Raw genomic sequence first — 24,194 nt, 5'->3', positions numbered from 1 at the left:
TCTGAAAGCCATACGGAGGAGGTTTCGATCTTCTCGGCGGGTAGTGTGGGTGGTGCGACCAGATCCAGCTCGTCGTGTTCTACGGCCTTCTGTGAATCACTCTGTACACACCCGTTGTAGTGCCGACACACTTCGTCCCATACGAGCAGCAATTCCCGGATGGATGCATTTCGTTCTCTCAAGCCAATAATGCGCCCTCTTTCAAACTCACTATTTGACGGTACGGTTCTCGCATACGTCTGAGGGGCATCCTGCACGTCTACTCAAGTCACACTGATCCATTACCTTCGGTTTATAGCGACAACGAGAGGCGCAGGCATATTTTACCAGTCGGTGGTGGTGCGCCGATATATCGATGTGGACCTTGAACCTGAGGGTCGACATGGTTCAAATGCTAATCATTTCTTCAGAACATACTAATGAATGCATATGCCCTGTGAATATGAACTTCCTATCTCTAGTCTTGCAAGATGTTCTGGATTTTATGTACATGAGTGTAATATATTCATGTAGTCTCTGGAGTCTCTAAATATGTTATTCACCAGTATTTTTGATTAATTAATTTTCGCCGCTTTTGTAGTTTAGTTTTCTTGCTGCATTTTCAGCTTGAATTGTAGGTGGGAATCATCTGGATCTTCTTCTTGCAATCCAAAATGATTCATGTTATCGCAGTGGCCAGATGTATTGAAATTCGATAATTCATTGATGCCCAACATAATAGGGATTTAATAAAGAAGGATATTCATAAGCACGAGTCGTTTCACACATGTTTAACGACCTGTGGTTTTAAAATACATTCCCATCATTACCTGAACATGGCTTAATAACTTTACGATAAAACGAACGTCAGGTGCAGGAGATATCCATCATATACACTCCTAATTTGGAAGCGTGTTTCACAAAGTAAATACATCTATACGCATTCATGGGTAAATCTGTACTCGAAATATAGTAGGGGCTATTTGTTTTACACTGGAAAGTATTCTATGGTCTGTTGATGGACTCACATTTCACTAACACGGATAAATTTACACAGATCACATCAAACATAGTCTACGTAATGATATTCCTACCACCATGTACTGTTACGGTGGGAAATGGGCAAGATTTTTTACTCATTTTGGACTGACTGAAATGGAGTAAGCGACAGTGTATAATGAACTTTTATCCCGCTAGTATTCCTAAGTATTCTGAAGAGAGATATTTCATTGGGAAAATAAATGGGTCCGAAGTTAGAATCTGTATTATTATGGAGGTGATATAGATTGCTTCTTTTATGTTTCTCTAACAGCCCCAACACATGCCTGGACGATAGTTTCCAATTTGCAGTACAACTTTCAAAATTCTAGGGAAATATGGTTATTTACACCTGAAAAGACAAGCTCCAGATCCATTTCCGTTAAACTATAGTTTTTATAGTGCAATATGTCTTCTGGTGTACGGAAAAACAAAACTGTAACTTTCATTGAGAAAGGCTAGTAAAACAATTCCTTATGCAGCTAGTACCTCTCATGAATGGTCGGTTGGTGTTTGCATTTCTAGTGCGCTTGTTAAAGTGATATGTAATGGCAACTTCAGTCTCGATGAGGAAAGCAACGGGAAACTGCATCACTCATCATTTCCCTAGAACATCTCTTTAGTGACATCTAGATTATTTGTGCCAGCTTCAGTAATGTTCTTTTTTTGCTTTAACAAAGCCGTAGTATTGGTTGTCATGTTAGGATGGGCCATAAACTGGTAGGAACAAAGGTGAGGAAAGCCTTCTTACTTTTAGTGTCTGATAAATCACTGACCAAAACTCTGTGTAAGTTGTTGTGAATGGCCCGCTGAACTGCCAGATGGAAGATTCTGTGCTCAGATGATGTTTACTGCTGCTGACTGACGTGTTGACCGCTAGATAGTGACACTTTCAAATCGGTGAACTATTTGTGGATTGATACGTTGGCCATAGAATAGCGACACTGTCGCGAATATCTTTATAAATCCTCTTTGATATTCACGCAGCGACCGAGCAGATATGGAATATAGCCATCTTGTGTTTCTACACACATGCTTGCATTACTGTTTACTGTATGTAAACTGTATGTAACACTGTCTTGCCACTTTCATTGTCCGACTCGTTGGCTGAATGGTTAGCGTCCTGGCCTTCGTTTCAGAGGGTCCCGGATTGGATTCCCGGCCGAATAGGGGATTTTAACTTTCATTGGTTGATTCCAATGGCTCGGGGGCTGGGTGTACATGCTGTCCCCAACATCCCTGCAACTCACACACCACACATAACACTATCCTCCACCACAATAACATGCAGTTACCTACACATGGCAGATGCCACCCACCCTCATCGGAGGGTTTGCCTTACAAGGGCTGCACCCGGCTAGAAATAGCCACACGAAATTATATTTTTATACCACTTTTATCATAATTCCATATGCACTGACTCCATATCCGTGTCGAAGTGACCAGTGTTTCAGTTTCTGGTAGTTAAAGGAACTGTAACCTTAATAATAATGATTTATTTACACCATACACTACATTGGAGCACCTGGATCTGGAATGGTAAGTCGCCATATTGTTTTTCTGTCCATTGTCTTCGTGCAGCACGCACACTGCCAACCTGTTTATTGCAAATTACAATCACCATCAAAACTTAAATAATCGGTGAACAATATACTGCATTTTACTCAAATTCAACAATTCATTCTAGATGATGTAGGATTCAACGCACTCCTTGACATCCAACGGAAAAAAATGGCCCGTCACGGCTGAACACTGTATTATAGCACAGTTTGAGTGAAGAGGCCGATGAAAATTTTTCGCATGGTTGTATAACACGAGAGTTTTATCCAGATCGAAAATCGCCCAGCATATATTTATGTATGAAGCAATTTTCTAATCACATTAATCTGTTTCTCTTCAGGTTGCGAAGCTCCTTCGTTGATGCTTCTCCTTGGAGACGTAATTAGAAGCTAGATTTTTTCTTTCTGATTTTGCTAGTGGCTTTACGTCACACAGACACAGATAGGTCTTATGGCGACGATGGGATAGGAAAGGCCTAGGAGTTGGAAGGAAGCGGCCGTGACCTTAATTAAGGTGTGAAAATGGGAAACCACGGAAAAAAATTTTCAGGGCTGCTGACAGTGGGATTCGAACCCACTATGTCCCTGATGCAAGCTTACAGTAACGCGTCTCTAACCGCGCACGGCCAACTCGTCCGGTTGAAGCTATTTTAGGGTAGTAGTTTATTGTCATTTATTCAAAGAGACGTGTACTGCTTCGAAGTTTCTAACAGTCGTCTTGCAGTAGATAGTGTAGTGAGCCAAAAGCGAAACGAGAAATCATCTTAGTACCTGTCCGACTCGTTGGCTGAAAGGTCAGCGTACTGCCCTTCGGTTCAGAGGGTCCCGGGTTCGATTCCCGGTCAGGTCGGGGATTTTAACCTTAATTGGTTAATTCCAATGGCGCGGGGGCTGGGTGTATGTGTTGTCTTCATCAACATTTCATCCTCATCACGACGCGCAGGTCGCCTACAGGAGTCAAATAGAAAGACCTGCACCTGGCGAGCCGAACCCGTCCTGGGATATCCCGGCACTTAGTACCTGCATTGAGTCAATACAATGTCTTTTATTGAGAACACACTGCTTTTGAACATGATGGTAAGAAAAAAAATAGATGTTGGACGATTAGTAACCTATCTTAGAATGCTTGTGATAATTTAGTGTAGAAGTAAATCATGCTGACAATGCACCGCTATCGTGCAAGGTAAGACCCCACTTGTAATAGATGCTCTAATCTACTCCCGGCTGGCCTCATACATTGTCCAATGCTGACATATTTGTGGATATTGCAGGGAAAGAAGTTCAAGAGGTGTATCTGGAAATCGCCAAAGTAGGTAGTGTAATGTAAATCCAGTAAAATTATTATTAGAAAATCATCATCATGTGGATATCTCAAGTTTAAATTGGATGCACATAGACTGGCAGCTGAGTAGTAACGCAGCCTTATGGTGTCGTACCTTGATGGATAACACCGCGATGAAAGTGACTCTATGCTAGAAAAGAAAGTGTGTGAGATATATACATATCAATTACCCCACAGATGGAGGAAATGCTTCTGCAAATTCAAATATTAACCAATCAGAATATTTCGATATTCAACTGTCTGATGACAGAGGCCTGGGCTATGCAGTTCATTTTTAACTACAGGCGATAGCTAGGTAAACATTTGTTAGGGAATCTGCCACCTGGGTGACAGCCTTAAGTGCGGATCATTGATTGATTGATTGATTGATTGATTGATTCAAGTTCTCAAGAATCACTTCTAAGTATGTGATTTCTACACCATCCTGGAAGGATATTGAGAAGTTGTATGTATGTTATGTATGTGTTGGGTATTCAGCCCGAAGGCTCGATGTATCCTCAACAGGTTCACCATTAGCTGTCAGAGGTGGTCTAGGTGTCACTGAAGAAGCATACTAGGGAAATGAGGAGTGAGGTAGTTTCCCGTTGTTTTCCTCACTGAGCCAGAAGTTGCTATTGCACATCAGTCTGCCAAGAACACTGAAATGCGTGCACCAACCGACCCTATGAGCGACGTTTTCACACCATTCATAGCAGGGACTGGCTGGATAAGGAATGGCATTACTAGCGTCACTCATACCTCAGTCACTTTCAAACTGTAGTCCGGCTCTTTGGGTAAATGGTTAGCGTGCTGCCCTTTGGCCACAGGGGTTCCAGGTTCGATTCCCGGCATGGTCGGGAATTTTAACCATCATTGGTTAATTTCGCTGGCACGGGCACTGGGGATTTTGTGTCGTCTTCATAATTCATTTCATCCTCATCACGACAAGCAGGTCGCCTACGGGAGTCAAATAGAAAAACCTGTACCTGGCGAGCCGAACTTGTCCTTGGACACTCCCGGCACTAAAAGCCATACGCCATTTCATTTTTTTCATGTTGTCAAAGCCAAGCATAAGACTGAGACAGGTCAATGAAAGTAACAGTTTTATTCTAGCCCATACCAGAAGACATAGTGCACTGTAAACACTACATCTTGTCAGCAAAGGCCTGATGATAAGATAGTTTGACTAATTTCAACAAGTGCGGTGTACTGCCCTTTGGTGTATTAGCTACGACCATGTGACTCTTAGTGAGGCCATTATGGCGTGTCTCCGCCGGAAGATATAATCCAAGGGCCGCATGTCAATTTTTTTAATAGTTGCTGTGAAGGAAAGCGGGAAGTTGTAACCTGAGATGTTTGTGCGGACATTTGCGATGTGAAATATGCCTGAGTGTAGACTTCGAACCAATGATCTACCAATAAGGACGCCGTGGAGCCTCATTCTTCGCGGAAGAAACTAGTTCTCGCCTAAAGGCGTAAGAACATGAGGAGCGTCTATTCGGTGTTCAGTGTGCTAGAACACTTTTATGGAGATATCATGGTTTAGTCATTAGAGAAGGAGTTTCAGGTGATTGATATGTGTCCCCAGATGATTTTAAAAGATGGCGAGTCGTGCGATGTACTCCTAGCGACGATGTGTATACCCGTATATAAGCGTAGATTTGTATATATATATGCTTTCAGAGGAGAGTGTGATATTCTACGTGGAATAGTTAGGCAGCGAGGGACAAGATTTCTTCAGTACACCGTGGATTTTTAAAGGGGCAGAGGAAATGTGAACATTTCAAGATAAAAATGCTCTCCGTTAGACCGAACTTACGATGTGAGATGATTTCAGCAACATGTGTGTAAATTCCATTCGCAAGTCAATGACATTTACTTGGCTCTATTATTAATAACATGTGCTCATTAAGATAGCAGGAGAAATTAAAAAAACATGATAGTCTGATGCCCTATTTTAATACTGGAGAAATTTAAGTGCATATTTAGAGCATGATTTTGCTATGTTTAATTATTTTGAGTCAGAATGATTTTCAAATGTTTTGAAGATAACAACTAATTAGCAATTGAGTAGGATGCTGTTTATTATTTGTGATTAAGATTTCGTGTTTGGTCAAGATATTTCAATTAATGCACGGAGACTTGGTTGTAAATAAAAGTGAAAGTTATAATTTAAATTTTGATAACAATTAAACTGAACATGATGATTACATGTTACGCCATGGCCAATGGCCGTATTGAGTGAACATTGCATAGTCACCGTGATTTGGTCTCTAGTTAGAAAAAAAATACTTTGATACCTTATATTTACAGTATATTATACGATATTAGGTTCGATACAATTAGAATATAGTTTAAATATAAGTACCTTCATGTTAATTGTAATTATATGACGTATTTACCACCGTAATTTGGACACTAAATTATGTAGTGTGCAGCAAATAAATAAATAAATAAATAAATAAATAAATAAATAAATAAATAAATAAATAAATAAATAAATAACACTCAAGTAATAATTATCATTATTCTATTTCTCTATTATGGATAATCTGTGTTTAAATCAAAACGTGGAAACTTAATACTTGTACAGGAGTTTTTGTAAGTGTATTTCTACGTATTTTACATTATAGGTATTCGCGGGTATTGCATTTGATTTAAGATTTATGTTTTCTTTATTATGTGAGTATGTATTTAGTTGTGTGCTGAAAATTTTTATTTTGTGCTATTGTAGCGTAAAGCCAACGTTGCCCATAGCGTACATAAATGACCCGCGATGCTTGTCGTTCGGTGATAGAATAGGGATATACGACGACATCTATTGCAGGTTAAGCGTAGACAACATTTTTAAATAAGAGCATTATTCCAACAAGTTATCACTGCACAGGTGTTTATTTTATTGCGATTATTTTACTATTTGTGATTATATTTTCAAGTACTAAAGATTGATGAATAATTTATATTGAACTTAATCAGTGATGGATGCTTAATTAATGAACTGGTAAATTGTAATGTCACCAGCGTCTGTACAGTTGATAGCATATTTTGAAAAAGCAAGGCAAATGGCTTAGAAGTATGAATGAGCCGGTCTGAGTGGCTCAGACGGTTGTGGCGCTGGCCTTCTGAACCCAACTTGGCAGGTTCGATCCTGGCTCAGTCCGGTGGTATTTGAAGGTGCTCAAATACGTCAGCCTCGTGTCGCTAGATTTACTGGCACGTAAAATAACTCCTGCTGGACTAAATTCCGGCACCTCGGCGTCTCCGAAAAACCGTGAAAGTAGTTAGTGGGACTTAAAGCCAATAACATTATTATTAGAAGTATGAATGATTATCACAACAATGCAATCAATAATTAAATTCGAATTTTAGAGGAAAGTATACTCATGGTCAGAGGTAATGTTGTGAATAAGCCATGACAGACCAAAATGACCAATTTAGTAAAAGTTCCCGTGTATCCAGCGTGACATAACAGTGTACATGTGAACATGTTTCAGATGATGTTGAGCATGAGGATTATACGTGCTTCATAACGATAGTTAACATGTGGTATTGTGGGATTTAATAACTCTCGTATACCGTATATTAAGTTGAAGCAATGCTATTTTAATGAAGCCAATCAACGCTTTACCTAATGTTATTCATTATTGACTCATGTACTGTAATTCCACTCTAATCAAATTCAGATATTTTTACACTTTACTTTACGTCTCACCGACAAAGACTGATCATAGGGCGACGGAAGGATAGGAAAAACCTAGGAGTGCGAAGGAAGCCGCCGTGGCCTTAATTAATAAAACGGAAAACCATCTTCAGGGCTGCTGGCAGTGGGGTTCGAACCCACTCTCTGCCGGGTCCAAGCTCACACCTGCTCGCTCCTAACCGCACCTTCAACGCGCCCGGTATTTAAATTCAGAATTAATCCAATTACAATTTAATTAAATTAACACCGGACGAGTTGGCCGTGCGCGTAGAGGCGCGCGGCTGTGAGCTTGCATCCGGGAGATAGTAGGTTCGAATCCCACTATCGGCAGCCCTGAAAATGGTTTTCCGTGGTTTCCCATTTTCACACCAGGCAAATGCTGGGGCTGTACCTTAATTAAGGCCACGGCCGCTTCCTTCCAACTCCTAGGCCTTTCCTATCCCATCGTCGCCATAAGACCTATCTGTGTCGGCGCGACGTAAAGCCCCTAGCAAAAAAAAAAAAAATTAAATTAATTATTAATTATTTAATTCAAGCTCAGAATGATATTACGATAATCAATTGACACATTACTGTGATTTTATGTTAGTTTTTTTGGTCCACATCTTATATAAAATGTATTATTTATTTATTTATTTGTTTATTTATTTATTTATTTATTTATTTATTTATTTATTTATTTATTTATTTATTTATTTATTTAATCCATTTATCTTGCAGGGTTGGTTTCCCCTCGTACTCGGCGAGGGACCCCACCTGCACTACCTCAAGGGCAGTATCCTGGAGCGTGAGGCATTTGGTCGTGGATACAACTAGGGAGGAGGACCAGTACCTACCCCAGGTGGGGCCCCACCTGCTATGCTGAACAGGGGTCTTGTGGGGGATGGGAAAACTGGAAGGGATAGGCCAGAAAGAAGGAAGGAAGGAAGGAAGGAAGGAAGGAAGGAAGGAAGGAAGGAAGGAAGGAAGCGACCGTTGCCTTAACTTAGGTACCAACCCGGAATTTGAATGGGTAAGTGAGAAACCACGGGAAACAACTTCGAGGATGGATGAAGTGGGAATTGAACCCCTCTACTCATTTGATCTCCAGAGGCCGAGCGGACGCTGTTCTAGTCCTCGTACCACTTTTCAAATTTCGTGGCAGAGCCGGGAATCGAAATCGGGCCTCCGGGTGTGCCAGCTAATCACAGTAACCACTAAACTACAAGACATGTACTCATGCAAGAGGAGGATAATTTAAAGGGTACAGTAGGATAGCATAATTTAACGTCAAATATTCTTTGAATACGCGTCTTCTGCACTCTTCCATGTCGACTGACAGTGCCTGGTATCTGGACACAGCAGACGAGCACGTAATCCACTGTATCGCACAATCTAGTTTGCTTCTGAGTGAGGTGCCTTGAAATAGTAACTGTAAGACTTAGCAAAATTTTGAAAAGTGTCAGTCTTCGCACACCAACACATTCAAGGAAGTCGGTTAACATCATGTTTTACCAGGGGCAGCTTTTCAGGTGAAGTAGGTGAAGTGTCACTTCACCACTTATTTTTACCATAATGAATTACTTAAATTTATTTTTCTTATGACATTTGTTGGTTTTACAGAAAGAAAATATTTTACTGTACGGCGTTTGGAGCACCTCATCACCTGATGAGAACCAGGGGAACTGACGAAAGCGCCGGCTGTCGGCCACAGTACGGCGCGTGAGACTGAGTGAAGACGAGAGATTCCGCAGCTGCCTCTACCTCCCAAGTGCTCCCTCCTAGCGCTTGGCCTTGGCGGTTGCCATGACTACCGTGACGTCACCCGCGTACTTTCCACATAGCGGAATGTGCTATACTGCTAATAAGAAGAGATGGCGTCTGACAGGTAAGGTTGGAGGGAGGAGCACTGCACGTGGCATTTCACGATGTTGCCACATTCCAGCATTCCTTTCTGTACATGCTCTTACCCCTCGCTTCCGGCTCACTTGTTCTCTCCGTCATTCTGACCACTGTGATCTGTTGTAGACTGCCTGGCCAGGCGGTGTCGTCCCATTTGCGATCACTCTTATACAATCAGGTTCTTATCAGTGACATACAAACAGTCAGGTTGCTGTGAGGAAAATCCTTACTGAAGGATTAGTACAGGAAGACATCCCTCAAGTAACTGGCGAAACTGGGAATCTTACGAATCGTATGTTGAAAGTCATTAAATTACTTATATTTACCGTTTGAGACTGATGCGTTTATATCGGGATTGACAGGAAATAAACAGGACTCAAATAAACCTGTTATTTACCGAGCTGGATAGCTGCAGTCGCTTAAGTGCGGCCAGTATTCAGTATTCGGGAGATAGTGGGTTCGAACCCCACTGTCGGCAGCCCTGAAGATGGTTTTCCGTGGTTTCCTAATTAATTTACACAGTATGTTTCTACTGCCGGATGCCCTTCCTGGCTAATGAAGACGAAATGTGTTATGGTGAATAAAATTGGGTTAGGGGTGCCTATGGATAGGAACTGTACCGGCATTTGCCTGGAAGTGAAGATATTAAGCCACAGAAAACTATTCTGAGAAGAGCCGACGGTGGGATTCGAACCCACGCGTTTCCCGAATGCAGAGCTTGGCTCCATAGCCACAGAGCGTTAAAACGCGCGGCCACTCGGTCTACTTTCATCTATATAAATAAAATTATAATTTTTGTCTGTACGCTTCGATTAGATGTACAAGATTCCAGAACTTAATGTTAAGAAAATGTTTAGATTACAATAAGTTGAAAAAATGACGATTCTATAATGATAGCGCGAAGAGAATATATTGCGTTCGGAAAATAGTGGGTTCGAATTCCATTGTCGGTAGCCCTGTAAATGGATTTCCGTGGTTTCCTATTTTCACAACAAACACAACAAGCCAGGGTCGTTTCCTTCCCACTCCAAGGCCTATCCCATTGTCGCCGTAAGACCTATCTGTGTCGCTGCGACGTAAATCCAGCGGTAAAACAAACCCTTGTCACCAAACATCCTCACTTTTCCGTAAATTTCTGTAGGAGTATCCATTATATAAAGCTACGCCTTAATTAACAGTCCCCTTGCTGCGTTAAAGTTGGGAAACACTGACAGCTGCTGAAAATTTTACAGTGATCGCAAATGAGACAAGAACTGGTCTTTCTTCACATTCTTGTTTTCCACTGTAATGGAACTGGTCGCAAATAGAACAAATTTTGCTCTGGAATGGAATTAAGGGAACATTCCTTTCCGATAAACTCGTAGCCTCCTCTTCAAAGAATTCTCTTGCAGCACATATCATTTCTCTTCCTTGGTGATGAATTGTCACACCATGGCCGGCGGTATTTTTTTCACGAGGTGGACGAGTCCTGGGCCTCCCTCTCCCTCGAGGAGTATTCATCGTACTCAAAATATAAATACAATGATTGCACGTGCGTACGTACGTACATAGTATTTAAAATACAATTAGAAACTTACTAACGGCCACTCACACTGAAATGCTTGCAACAAGATCTAGCTCACAAGTGAAGTGAGAGGTTTGGCAACTCCCAGCAAGACGAGCCTCCCTGAAGGTTTATCTCCATGGCAACCGCAGTCGCCCCACCCTCGTTTCCATGGCAACCACACAGCCACTCCCTTTATCCCGCCTCGGCAGGCAGTAAACGGACCTCCCTCTACGAAATGTCACAAACCATCTCTTATTATTAGCAGTATAGTGAAGTTGTCGGAAGAGCGGAATGTTTCGTCTTCCCTGCGTCATCCTGTGTGAAGTACGAGTACTTACGAATCGTGGTTCGTTCGTAGTGTTGTGCTGTTTTATTTAAATATGTATCCCATTTATGACATAGTATGCATTTTATTAAAAACACCATTTTCACGTTGGAGAAACGAAGATCAGAATGAAGTTCTACGTTTTGATTGCCCTACTGAATCACTGCAAATTTGTGCTACAAAAGAAGTGAAACATTCCGGTAAATCTTACAATTTTAGTTTCAAACGATCGTGGTTTAAGGAATTTCCATGGTTGTGCTCCTCCCCAGTTCTACAGAAGTTGTTTTGTTGGGCCTGCTTGACTTTTATCAATAAAACTAACGTTTGGAATAAAGGATTTTCAGCCCTTTTGAACATAACACGTTCTTTACATAAGCACTCAGACTCTGCAGAACATAAAATACGGCAGCTAGATTTCAAGACATTGGAAACAAACCAAAATACGATCTCCGATATCCTGAAGGAAAATGCCAGACTGTATATTGTAATTGTACAGTTCAGTGAAAATGTACATTTAAATAGGTTTTTCCTTCAGTTGGTAATTGATGCAGTTCTCTATTTAAGTAAGCAAGAACTAGCTTTTCGTGGTCATGACGAAACATTAAATTCAATAAATCGTGGTCACGTGCTGGACCCTCCGCCAGTCACAGGTACGAGGTACGAGTACAAAACAACCAAAAACAACACGTAGTTCCTAAACCTTGTCCTCCTCTGTGGTGTAGTGGTTAGTGTGATTAGCTTCCACCCCGGATGCCCGGGCTCGATTCCCGGCTCTGCCACGAAATTTGAAAAGTGGTACGAGGGCTGGAACGGGGTCCATTCAGCCTCGGGAGATCAACTGAGTAGAGGTGGGCTCGATTCCCACCTCAGTCATCCTGGAAGTGGTTTTCCGTGGTTTCCCACTTCTCCTCCAGGAAAATGCCGGGATGGTACCTAACTTAAGGCCACGGCCGCTTCTTTCCCTCTTCCTTGTCTATCCCTTCCAATCTTCCCATCCCCCACCAAGGCCCCTCTTCAGCGTAGCAGGTGAGGCCGCCTGGGCGAGGTACTGGTCATCCTCCCCAGAGTCTGAAGCTCCAGGACACTGTCCTTGAGGCGGTAGAGGTGGAATCCCTCGGTGAGTCCGAGGGAAAAACCAACCCTGGAGAGTAAGCAGATTAAGAAAGAAAGAAGTTCCTAAATCTGTCGTTCGAAACCGAACGGGTAATAGCTCTTCACCATACTTTACAGCCACGAGCCGCCACTGTGTTTTACACAAAAAGAATTCTACTAGATAGCTGCTATGTTGTTTTTATGTGTAGAAGAAATTTTTATTTGATTTCATAAATTTAATGGGAAAGTTATTTGGCTCCTTGTGCATAGTTTTAGCTATCAGAGATTTAATTAGAACCTCCGTGCCTCAGGTGGCAGCCGCACTGGCCTCTCACTGCTGGATACCGTGGTTCAAATCCCGGTCACTTCATGTGAGATTTGTGCTGGACAAAGTGGAGGCGGGACAGGTTTTTCTTCGGGTACTCCGGTTTTCCCTGTATCTTTAATTCCAGCAACACTCTCCACTATCATTTCATTTCATCTGTCAGTCATTACTCATTGCCCCAGAGGAGTGCGGCAGGCCTTGGCAGCCGGCACAATTCATACCCTCGCCGCAAAGTTGGGGGCTTCATTCATTCCATCCCCGACCCGGTCATCGACTTGAAGACAGATTGCAGGTTGTATGTAGGGATTCAATCGCGCACACTGGCAAGTATATCATCCAGTCTGGGAAATAGATCATGCAGTATACTGATGTGTAGGTCGATGATAATCCAAGCTTTTTATGATTCACCATATATCTCTAACACAAACACATATTATTGTGAGTATCCATATTTTGAGCATTTTTGACAATATTTTGACAAATAAAGTGCATAATCTATTTATTGCGTACCATTTAACAGGTGTTAAACCCTGCGTTTCGAAAAAAATAAAAACGAAGAAGGAATGAACATGAGACAAGATCCTTAATACTAATTAATATCAGCACTGAGTTTAGTTTTAGGAAGTGATTGTGTAGGTCTATGTTTCAGATAGGCGGGACGGATAGAAATTCGTCAGGTACGGACCTGATTAGAAAGAAAGCATGAATTCAATGTCCTATTGCGTCTCTGTCTCTTTTTCTTAGTATCCTATACCCGTCATATTCAAAGAAGCATTCTGACAGATAAGGCTGGAGTGAGGAGCATTTGCATGTGCCACTGCACGGTGTTGCCACATTCCTGCATTCCTTTCTCCTTCCCTTCGCTTCCGGCTCACTTACTCGTTCATTCAGACCGCTGTGTTTTGCTGCACCTAACTCAGAAGTGAGAGGTTTGGCAATTTCAACTAACATGAACAGCCCAGCAGAATTTTCTCCATGGCAACTGCAATGGACCCTCCGACGTTTCCATGGCAAACATACACCCTACTCTATTATTCTCACCCAGGCAGCCAGTAAACGGGCCTCCCTCTAAGAACTGTCAGAAATATTCTGTCAATATTACAACGTTACATAATATATTTCAAATATCATCAATATAAAATTAAGTTACTTACGTGAATGTTGACGGTCACACTGAAGTCATCCCCAATGTTGACTGTTTCCAGATCGACTAGTTGGAATTCAATGTCCACTTTTGACACGGTCGGCAACCTGTAGAATTTCTTGGCTCGTTCTGTGCCTTGCACACCATTCATCAGCGTGAGGCGCTCAGCCTTTGTGCCTAGAAATAAATAAATAAATAAATAAATAAATAAATAAATAAATAAATAAATAAATAAATAAATAAATAAATAAATCAATCAATCAATCAATCAATCAATCAATCAATCAATCAATCAATCAATCAATCAATCAATCAATCAATCAATCAATCAATCAATCAATCAATCAGGGCACTCGAATACAGATACCAACAAAACAGATCTACAATCGTTTTCTATAGCACTTAAAGTAATACTTCAATATTTTTGAATCCTCCATGAATGGTTTGGCAGGTTCCCTATTTCGTACGGCAAGACCGACGGGGAGCGATCCAATCTGGCTTTCCGTCTCGAGCAACCTCACCTATTATAGACCGCCCCACTCGCTTCAGCTACAACCACCCATAGACGAGCCTGAAGCCAAGACCACCCTTGGCCACTACTCCGTGGCCTCCTTTCGGACCTTCCTGGTGGCACTAGAAACGAACAGAAGGTGTAACCAGAGCCTTAATAGACGCTACCAGTCATGTATTTATTCATCTACCAGGCCGCCATCATATGATAGCACATTTAGCTTTGAACAGTTACCTCTAATAAATGAGTATGCACTAAAATTAATGTACATATACTGAAAAGGTCTGCTTTATCCTTGAAAAGTACAGCTAATTAATCATCAACTTCATTTACAAATGGTGTCTTGAATTTGAATACATATCTTGCTGTTTTTCAAGACAGACACAAGATTTAGAAATACATTTTTTTAGATTTTTTGGTGCATCTATCAATGCTGTTTATATTCTTGACATAGTTTATTTGATTATAAGAATTGGCACCATAAGGGTTAGCCATGATGTACTACATCCATTACGCAAAATAAGTAGAAGTCAGTAATGGAATGTGTGTATGGGATTATTGGAAATCAGGTTGTGTTCCATTAGTGTGTCCAGAGTACAGTAGTTGAACGGTACAAATGAGATAGAATTTGCTCGTAATTTAATTTGGAATATATTTCCATACCTACGTATTTTTATCCAATTCATGTGAATTATCTGCTGTGGAGTTAGTTTTCCTAACATTCTGGAATAACAGTATCTCAATTTAAAGATGAGAGGTATAGAAGCTAAGGGGTATAACTGCCAAACAATACTTCTGAGAAGAACAGCTGGAAAGTTTAGATCCTATTGTAAATTCTGATAGATGTTAATCAAATCATTATTAATGTAAATTTGTTCTACGTAGTGTTGTACATTTGTATATGAAGTATTAAGAAATAATAATTATTACCTTTGGCACAAAAAAGTTTTTCGTTCAAGCCTGCAATCACTTGGACCTGTTTACTTCCAACTCAGTCGCTTTCTCCCTCATTTCCCTGTATGTTATGGTTAATAAAAGCAACTTGGTATGTATAATATTTTTATTATCACGAAGTTATTCAATTTATTATTAAAAATGAATAGTGTATCAATTATAAGAATGATACTTTAAATGTTAGGTATAAATGATTATTATTCTGAAACCCAGAAGTATTCCATTACGTCTTCATCATCGTAATCCGCTGTTTTCGAAGAAGACGCCACTGAAGCAGAGACATTTTCCTCCTGTCGGCCACACTTGAGTGTTTTATAAAATTCATGGTGAATTGGCGGCATGTATTAGAAGAGATTGTAAAATTTATAAAAGGTAATACTTTACAATGGTTATACCTGGAGGCACTTCATACAAAGGGGTTAAAGTGAATGCATTGATTATTGGGCGCCCAACCTTATATTTTTCCGTGTCATGAGTTTCAAACTACAGATCTTCATTAAGCGATCACTTGTAGAAAAGTGTGAATAGGCGATCCTTCTTTAAACAGATCCATTGAATTCTGCTGATCCCCACAACACTATGTTTTCAGTTGAACGGAAATCTTCTACTTGAATCTTGCGGTGCGCCTTTGCAGGTGCATACACTCAGTCCTCTGGTTTACTTTAACGGCTAATTATAGGCAGGTTGGAGGCAATGAGGTAGGAAATAAGTACTTGACACCCTCTAAAGTAGGACAAAATAACAGTTCGGTGAAGTGGTTCTGAAACATCATGCTGGATTGTAGCACTTTCAGTGAAAGCAGTTGCACTTTTTTACCATCAAACAGATTGGCTCTTCCCTTACAATTGCCGCATGCTAACTCCATTTTTTTTAATTTCGGCACTCGTACCCCTATGCTTCTAAACTCTTCATATTACCACATCACTGTCCGACTCGCTGGCTGAACGGTCAGCGTACTGGCCTTCGGTTCAGAGGGTCCTGGGTTCGATTCCCGGCAGGGTCGGGGATTTTAACTTAATTGGTTAATTCCAATGGCACGGGGGCTGGGTGTATGTGTTGTCTTCATCATCATTTCATCCTCATCACGACGCGCAGGTCGTCTACGGGAGTCAAATAGAAAGATCTGCACCTGGCGAGCCGAACCCGTCCTGGGATATCCCGGCACTAAAAGCCATACGACATTTCATTTTTTTACCACATCACTCAAAGTCGGAGTATCCCTAACAGTTAGATCTATGCGTATGCGTTTAACTTAGTGAGGTTTCTGAACTTCATGAAACGAGTATTTAAAATTTATTTCGTCGTTGCGCCTGCAAAAAGCACTATGTGAAATATTTCAGCTTAGAACTTTGACCGGTAAGATTGTGTCATCTAAGGCTCAATATTGTGCGATCATTGTGAAGCAATTCTCTCTGCATAATGTATGTGCTGCGGGTCAGTATTTCTCCAAAAATATTATTACTACATAGGAGAACACAATGCTTGATCCCGCAGCGACGATATGTTGCATCGCAAACGGAAATAAGTTTCAGTGACTGCTTACTTTGTTGCTATTCGTTTCAGGACGCATCTAATACGCACACAGATCTGCGGTCGCAACGGGATAGGAAAGGGTAGTACTGGGAAAGCAGTGGCTGTGTCCTGTATTAAGGTACAGCTCCTACATTTGGGCCTATGCCCTTCAATGTTAGGCCCCTTTAAACAACAAGCATCATCGCTCCTACAATTGCCTGGTGTGAATATTATACTAGAAAATACTATTTAGTCCGCCTCTGTGGTGTAGTGGTTAGCGTGATTAGCTGCCACCCCCGGAGGTCCGGGTTCGATTCCCGGCTCTGCCACGAAATTTGAAAAGTGGTACGAGGGCTGGAACGGGGTCCACTCAGCCTCGGGAGGTCAACTGAGTAGAGGTGGGTTCGATTCCCACCTCAGCCATCCTCGAAGTGGTTTTCCGTGGTTTCCCACTTCACCTCCAGGCGAATGCCGGGATGGTACCTAACTTAAGGCCACGGCCGCTTCCTTCCCTCTTCCTTGTCTATCCCTTCCAATCTTCCCATCCCCCTCCAAGGCCCCTGTTCACCATAGCAGGTGAGGCCGCCTGGGCGAGGTACTGGTCATACTCCCCAGTTGTATCCCCCGACCAAGAGTCTGAAGCTCCAGGACACTGCCCTTGAGGCTGTAGGGGTGGGATTCCTCGCTGAGTCCGAGGGAAAAGCCGAACCTGGAGGGTAAACAGATGATGATGATGATGAAATACTATTTAGAGTTCGAACCCACCTTCCTCCCGAATGCAAGTTTACTGTTTTACAGCACGTAGCGAAATCGCTCGGTACTGACCGCTACCTAGTCACTATTAATCAGCTGCCTCTGTGGATCAGCGGTAGAGTGTCGGCCTCCGGATCCCAAGATAGCGGGTTCAAACCCGGCAGAGGTAGTCGGATTTTTGAAGGGCGGAAAAAAGTCCATTCGACAGTCCATGTCGTACGATGTCGGCATGTAAAAGATCTCTGGTGACACATTTGGTGTTTACCCGACAAAATTCATTAAATCTCAGCCATAGACGCCCAAGAGAGTTTCGGTTTACTCGGTCTGCCATCTAGTGGGGGCCTAGAGTAAAACGGAACGTCGAAATTGACGAGCAGACGGCCAGATGGCGTCAAATTGGAATGTCTGCACACGGTAGCTGAGGCCATACGATTATTATTATTATTATTATTATTATTATTATTATTATTATTATTATTATTATCAATGTACATACACGTATACAGACAATATGCACGACGGTCACCAGGGACTAAGTACACGGGTATGTTGGTCAAGAAGAACGAAATTTTGAGATACGTTTTAATGAATCATGCATTGGATTCGTCTTCTTCTCCAAGGCCTTTTTACCTAATTTATTTAGGTAGACACTTGATGTTGATATGGTCCAGATTTACGAACAGATTCCCTTTCTGACGCAAACCCTGTTTCTGTAGTGGTTATAGTATGATGTATTGTATCCAGATGAAGAGATGAAGAGATGTGCATTAAGTCGAACGCAAACATCCAGTCCTCTAGCTAGGGGAATGAATTAACCATACCCAGTACATATCCCTGGCTCGACCGGTAAACGTACTCGGAGCCTTCTTATTCGCCCATTCGGTTAAGAATCTGAACGAATCATGTAGTCGATTATTGCAGGAAATCTATGTACGTTCTACGACCAAATTGATACTACTACGAGTACTACTACTACTACTAGCCAAGCTGGTAGCTCAGATGATAGAGAGCCGGCCTTTCTGTGATAAAGTTGGATGGTTCGATCCTGGCTCAGTCTGGTGGTTCTTGAATGTGCTCATATACGCCAGCCTCGTGTGAGTAGATTTACAGGTAGGCTACGTAGAATAACTCCTGCGGGACAAAAGTACGGCACCTCGGCTTATCCGAAAACAGCCAGAATCATTAGTGGGACATAAAATCAATAATAATAATAATAATAATAATAATAATAATAATAATAATAATAATAATAATAATAATAATAATACTCGTATAACCTCAGGTACGGTGTACGCGCATTTTGATCTGACGTCATCTTGTTTGCCTGCGCGGCAATTTCGACGTTCTATTTTATTCTACCAAATGGCAGAGTACACTGTGTCTCTCTTAGGCTGAGTTTTATTTTTATCGGGTAAATACCAACTGCGTCTTAAGAGATCTTCTAAATTCCGACATCATACGACATGGAGTGTAGAATAGACGTTTCTCCTACTCCTTAAATATCCGTCTACCTCTGCCGGGTTTGAGCCTCCGATCTTGAACCTCGAACCCAGAGGTCGACACTCTACCACGGATCCACAGACAATGGAATAATAGTTTAGAACATGATTTATTTATACCATTCTTTCACTTTTATAATATTACAAATTATACAATATTACAATTGCAATATTAACAAAAAACAAACAAACAAACCATAACAAGCAACAAACAAACACACAAACAATAGTGTAGCTGAATCAGTTTTCACCTTAACTAAGTCTAGTTACAGAAAAAATGAAGTAAGGATTAAACATTAGTAAATTACAATCAAAGATATAATTTTAGTTATTGTAGATGAAAGTATATTTAAATACCACTCACCTTCTTTGGGTTTATACTGCAGCGTGATATCTTCCCTATCCCGGTCCCCGTTTGGGTCGAAGATCCAGGGCGCCTTGGTCAGGATGATGCGGCCGATGCTGCAAGGAGCACAACACATTCGTTACCAGATTATCCGCTCACTGAATATGGTGGAATAAATATGATTTATGCCCAAGCTACGAGACTTTAAGAATCAGCCAACATTAACATCGTGCTCGCTTGGCTAGATAATTTTGAGTGACACATTTATGATGATCTGCAAGGTTATATCATGACCAAAGACGAGGTTCTTTAGACTAAAATTACGTTATATGACAGGGTTGGGACATTATTTCATTCTTGTGTGGATTTAAAGAGAATGTATGTTCGTGAAATATATAAAATGATGGTTTCTAGAATGGTTATCCAGGGGAAATATCTGACACCCACAGCACATATAGTTGTATCCGTCGTTTGTGGTCATGCTTTGGAAAATTATAACCACGTTGTAGTTCTCAATATAAAATCATTAAATAAAGAATAATTTTGAAGCGTTAACGAAGGAGTGTTGAAAGTAATTGGGTAATGTTGAATTCGCAATCTCATTTAATCCATGTAAACAAGAAGTGCATTGCCATAGTTATGTATAGCCAAAATTGCCTCCAACTTTGTTGTCTTTCTTCGAAACCCCTAGTTTGTAATTATACAATATTAACTTCAACAGGTTTCATTACATCGTCACTACGCAAGCAATACCACGTATCTGACATAGTTCTTCTTATCCATTATGATCCTTAGACTTGTCACGCCTCCCAGCAGCATATGGATACGCAGTCCATCAGAACAATTTCTGTAGTATTCATTTTGCTATGCTAAAGTGTAAAGAACCTCAACAGTACCTCACTGTAGGAATGCTATTTGTTTTACATCGCATCGACACAGATATGCCTTATGGCGACGATGGGATAGGAAAGGCCTAGTAAGTGGAAGGAAGCAGCCGTGGCCTTAATTAAGGTACAGCCTCGGCATTTGCCTGGTGTGAAAATGGGAAACCAAGGAAAACCATCTTCAGGGCTGCCGAGAGTTGGGCTCGAACCCATTATCTCCCGATTACTGGATAGTGGCCGCACTTAAACGACTGCAGCTATCGAGCTCGGTACTGTAAGAATGTTTGTTTGCATAACCTATTTACGCACTCGTACAGTACAATATATTTAAGGTTCATTTTACTTTACACCTTACCATAATGGCTAGGCAGAGTATTGTCATTTTCGCGGTATTGCTCGCACAGCGACCATATGAAGAGCGTTTATGGTATAGACCAAACGTTGAAACCGTTAAACGTATCATGCTGCTTTCCCTTGGACCTTCTCTAGTTCTTGTATCAAGCAATCCTGGCGTGAGTCCCATACACTGGAACCATACTCTGATTGGGGTCTTACCATAGACTTATACGCCCTCTCCTTAACATCCTTACTACAACGCTTAAAAACTCTCATAACATATGACGAGTTATGTACCTTCATTCACAACCTAGTTAATGTGAATTTCCTAATTAAGATATTCATGTATGCTAACACATAATTACTTACTGTATAATGATCCCCGTGAGGTTCCTCCACCCCATCAACACAGTGATTATGACTGAGTGGGCTTAGTGAAACTTACAAACTGACTTTTTATCCACTTTACCAACATACCGTTTTCTGTTGTCCATCTCACAACATTGTCGAGGTATTTTTGCGGTCACTCGCAATCCTGTAACTTATTTGAAACTCTATACAGTATGAAATCATCCGCATAAAGCCTGACCTGTGATTCCAGACCTTTAATCACATAATTTATAGGTATGTAAGAAAACATAAATGTCCGACAATACCGCCCTGCGAGACACGTCTTAATGATTACAGTATCAGATAATGCTTCACCTATTCTAATTTTCTGAGTTCTATTTTCTCGACATTTAGCCACTCATTCAACCACACTTCTGTCAATTCCAATAGCTTTCAATAGTAACAGCAGTCTCACATGATCTACCTTATCAAAAGCCTTGGATAAGTCAATAGCGATATAGTCCATTTAACATCCTAAATAGAAGATCTGCTACACCTTGCTGGAATCCCACAAGATGAACCTCACTGGATTAACCCTTCTGAAACCCGAACTGCCTCCTATCAAACCAGTTAGTAATTTCTCAAACATGTCTAAACCGACGTGCGCTACATTGGCCATTTAGCAAAGAAGCTGGACGAATTTCTGAAGTAAAAGTATTACATTCATTCAGAGTTTCGAAAATGAAAGGTTTTTAATAATTCCTCTTTTGATAATCTATTAATACTTTTAGTATACAAACAGATAGTTCAGTAAGTAAGATAACGCGTTCTTTCACGAATTTAATGTGTCCCATATCTTCTCAATTTCTGAGGTCAAAGGAGGCCACCACGGCTTCTCTTTGCGGTCATTTGATCGGACTTCGTGCCTGTCATATTGTTCCAACATCAATATAAGTTGTTGGGGCTGTCGGAAATATGGTCAAATACTTAATAAGTCTGAAACGACATCTCTGTCTAAAGGCCTCACAGTAAGCAAACGTTCAACGCAAATCAACAGAAACTCTGCTTATAGGCTCCAAATTGCTGCACGACAACGTCAGGCCACGATCAACCAGCCGTACGCGTTGGTAATGAGAGGTATGGGATAACTCCTCTTCAGTTCTAGACTATCACCGAATTGTTTGTATCACTTTGGACCATTAAGTCATTCACAAGCTACGGTGAAGTTTAACAAGTCACCATATCGATTTATTCTATCCCGGGGTGGATGTACTTGATATACCGTTGAAGAAAATGTTCATACAAGTGTGAGATACTGTTGTATATATGCTACATCAAGAGTAAATCACGGATTTTGAACGTACGAGAGAGGTGAATATATTTATGCAATGAAGGGCCTTGTTGTTTTACTTACTGGATCACCTCATACATTTATTCCATTTTACAAATTTATATTGATATTAAGATGTCACAAGTCCTCCTCCCCATTCCATAAGAGGCTTACATATTGCGATGCGTGTCCCAGTTGGTTGTGGCATTACTTCCACTTACTTGAAGGAGAATTCTCTCTCTTCCTTTCCCACTAGACCGTATTTGGTCAACTAATGATCTTTTCCGACTCTGATGGTTTTAGATTTCCGAGGTCCATGGAGTGTTATATTCCGAGGAAACTACTTCTCGCGCGGCTGTGAGCTTGCATCCGGGAGATAGTAGGTTCGAATCCCACTATCGGCAGCCCTGAAGATGGTTTTCCGTGGTTTCCCATTTTCACACCAGGCAAATGCTGGGGCTGTACCTTAATTAAGGCCACGGCCGCTTCCTTCCAACTCCTAGGCCTTTCCTATCCCAACGTCGCCATAAGACCTATCTGTGTCGGTGCGACGTAAAGCCCCTAGCAAAAAAAAAAAGAAAAGAAACTACTTCTCTTTAATTTAATGCTACAAGAAGCTAATGATATTGATTTACAGTTTCATCTCACTACCACAACTACCACCATTACCATCATCCAACATGCCAGGACCTCGCATCTAGTGAGGGGAGCTTAGGATACATATGGTCAGTTGCGTCGAGTCTAAATGGGGCAGGATGGGCTCCACGCCAGGTGTTTGCAATTATAGACAGTAAGGACGCACATAGGTCTTCTCGTAGCAGTATGTACGTTTAAGAAACACCAGTCGATGTATTTAGCTTCAGCACTATCCTCTTTTACACAGATGTGCAACCATCGGGGTCTGATGGAGAGCATCCGCCACTGCATGGGGCCCCGAGCTGGTCTAATATTATATAAGGCAGGTTTCACAATGCTGTGAATGGATTTAAAGGGATTACTGAAGAGCAGACAACATGAGTTCGTCCGATAAGTAGACGGTAATGGCGAGACTTATTTTGTATTAAAATAATTATTATAATTCCGCTGGGTAAAGCTGTTTTCTCTCCACGCTGCCCACAGCTCCTTTCATAGATCTTCAGAAATAGGATTATTTTCAAAATGGACATGATACATGCTTCCTCTGGAATGTTTCATCCCTGTTTCGAGGTCAGTGGTGCTTCTCACTTTGATCGCTTTCCCTTTACTATACATGCGCTATTCGGCGGAATGATGACTTTCGCGCAACACAACGTCCCTGATCGCAACACAACGTCCCTGACTTAACCGTTATCTCCTTGACAGACATTATGTTTGCTTGCTTTTTTTATCCTCCTCTTTGGATATAATTTAAAGGCCTTTGGAACAGCCTTTATGCTACCTTACCCTATCAGCACCTTCAATATTCAAACTTTCCATAATCATGTTAGCATGGTAATGAGTTTTTTATACTTACTGATACTTATTGCAGTCTACAATAGAGAACCCCATGTCACACGTATCATCTTCTTTCCAGCGCATTAGGTCAGCATTGACAGAAGCCAATAGGAATCCAACATCGTAGTTGAATCCCACGGCACCATTCTTAATAGCTTCTAAGGAAGCCGGACCACACTGATACACACCTGGAAAATAGACAATGCAATTTCTTAAGTAAAGTACAATAGCCTATGTACTGAACAACTTCACACTAGAGGAAAACTTAAGCCATGAAAATACGTATACTTTTAACGACCTTACCAGTACGAATCAGATTGGAAATTTAGAAGTATGATATGAAGATTCTTTATTTT

At 41.2% G+C, this 24,194-nt stretch overlaps 1 protein-coding gene across 1 annotated transcript in view; it reads right to left on the bottom strand.

The window, feature by feature from the left end:
* LOC136879443 (hemocyte protein-glutamine gamma-glutamyltransferase) overlaps window positions 1-24,194 on the bottom strand; it is a 279,634-nt gene that overhangs the window by 118,484 nt on the left and 136,956 nt on the right. Inside the window, exons 8-10 of the mRNA XM_067153235.2 lie at window positions 23,858-24,026; window positions 19,504-19,601; window positions 13,921-14,087 (exon numbers count right to left, since the gene is read on the bottom strand). Of these exons, the coding sequence (XP_067009336.2) occupies window positions 13,921-14,087; window positions 19,504-19,601; window positions 23,858-24,026 (434 nt within the window). The remainder of the gene's footprint in view (window positions 1-13,920; window positions 14,088-19,503; window positions 19,602-23,857; window positions 24,027-24,194) is intronic.

Source organism: Anabrus simplex, chromosome 1 (genome assembly GCF_040414725.1).
Source record: "Anabrus simplex isolate iqAnaSimp1 chromosome 1, ASM4041472v1, whole genome shotgun sequence".
NCBI lineage: Eukaryota > Metazoa > Arthropoda > Insecta > Orthoptera > Tettigoniidae > Anabrus > Anabrus simplex.
The sequence above is the reverse complement of the archived record's forward strand: the minus strand, read 5'-3'. Positions and strand labels throughout refer to the sequence as shown.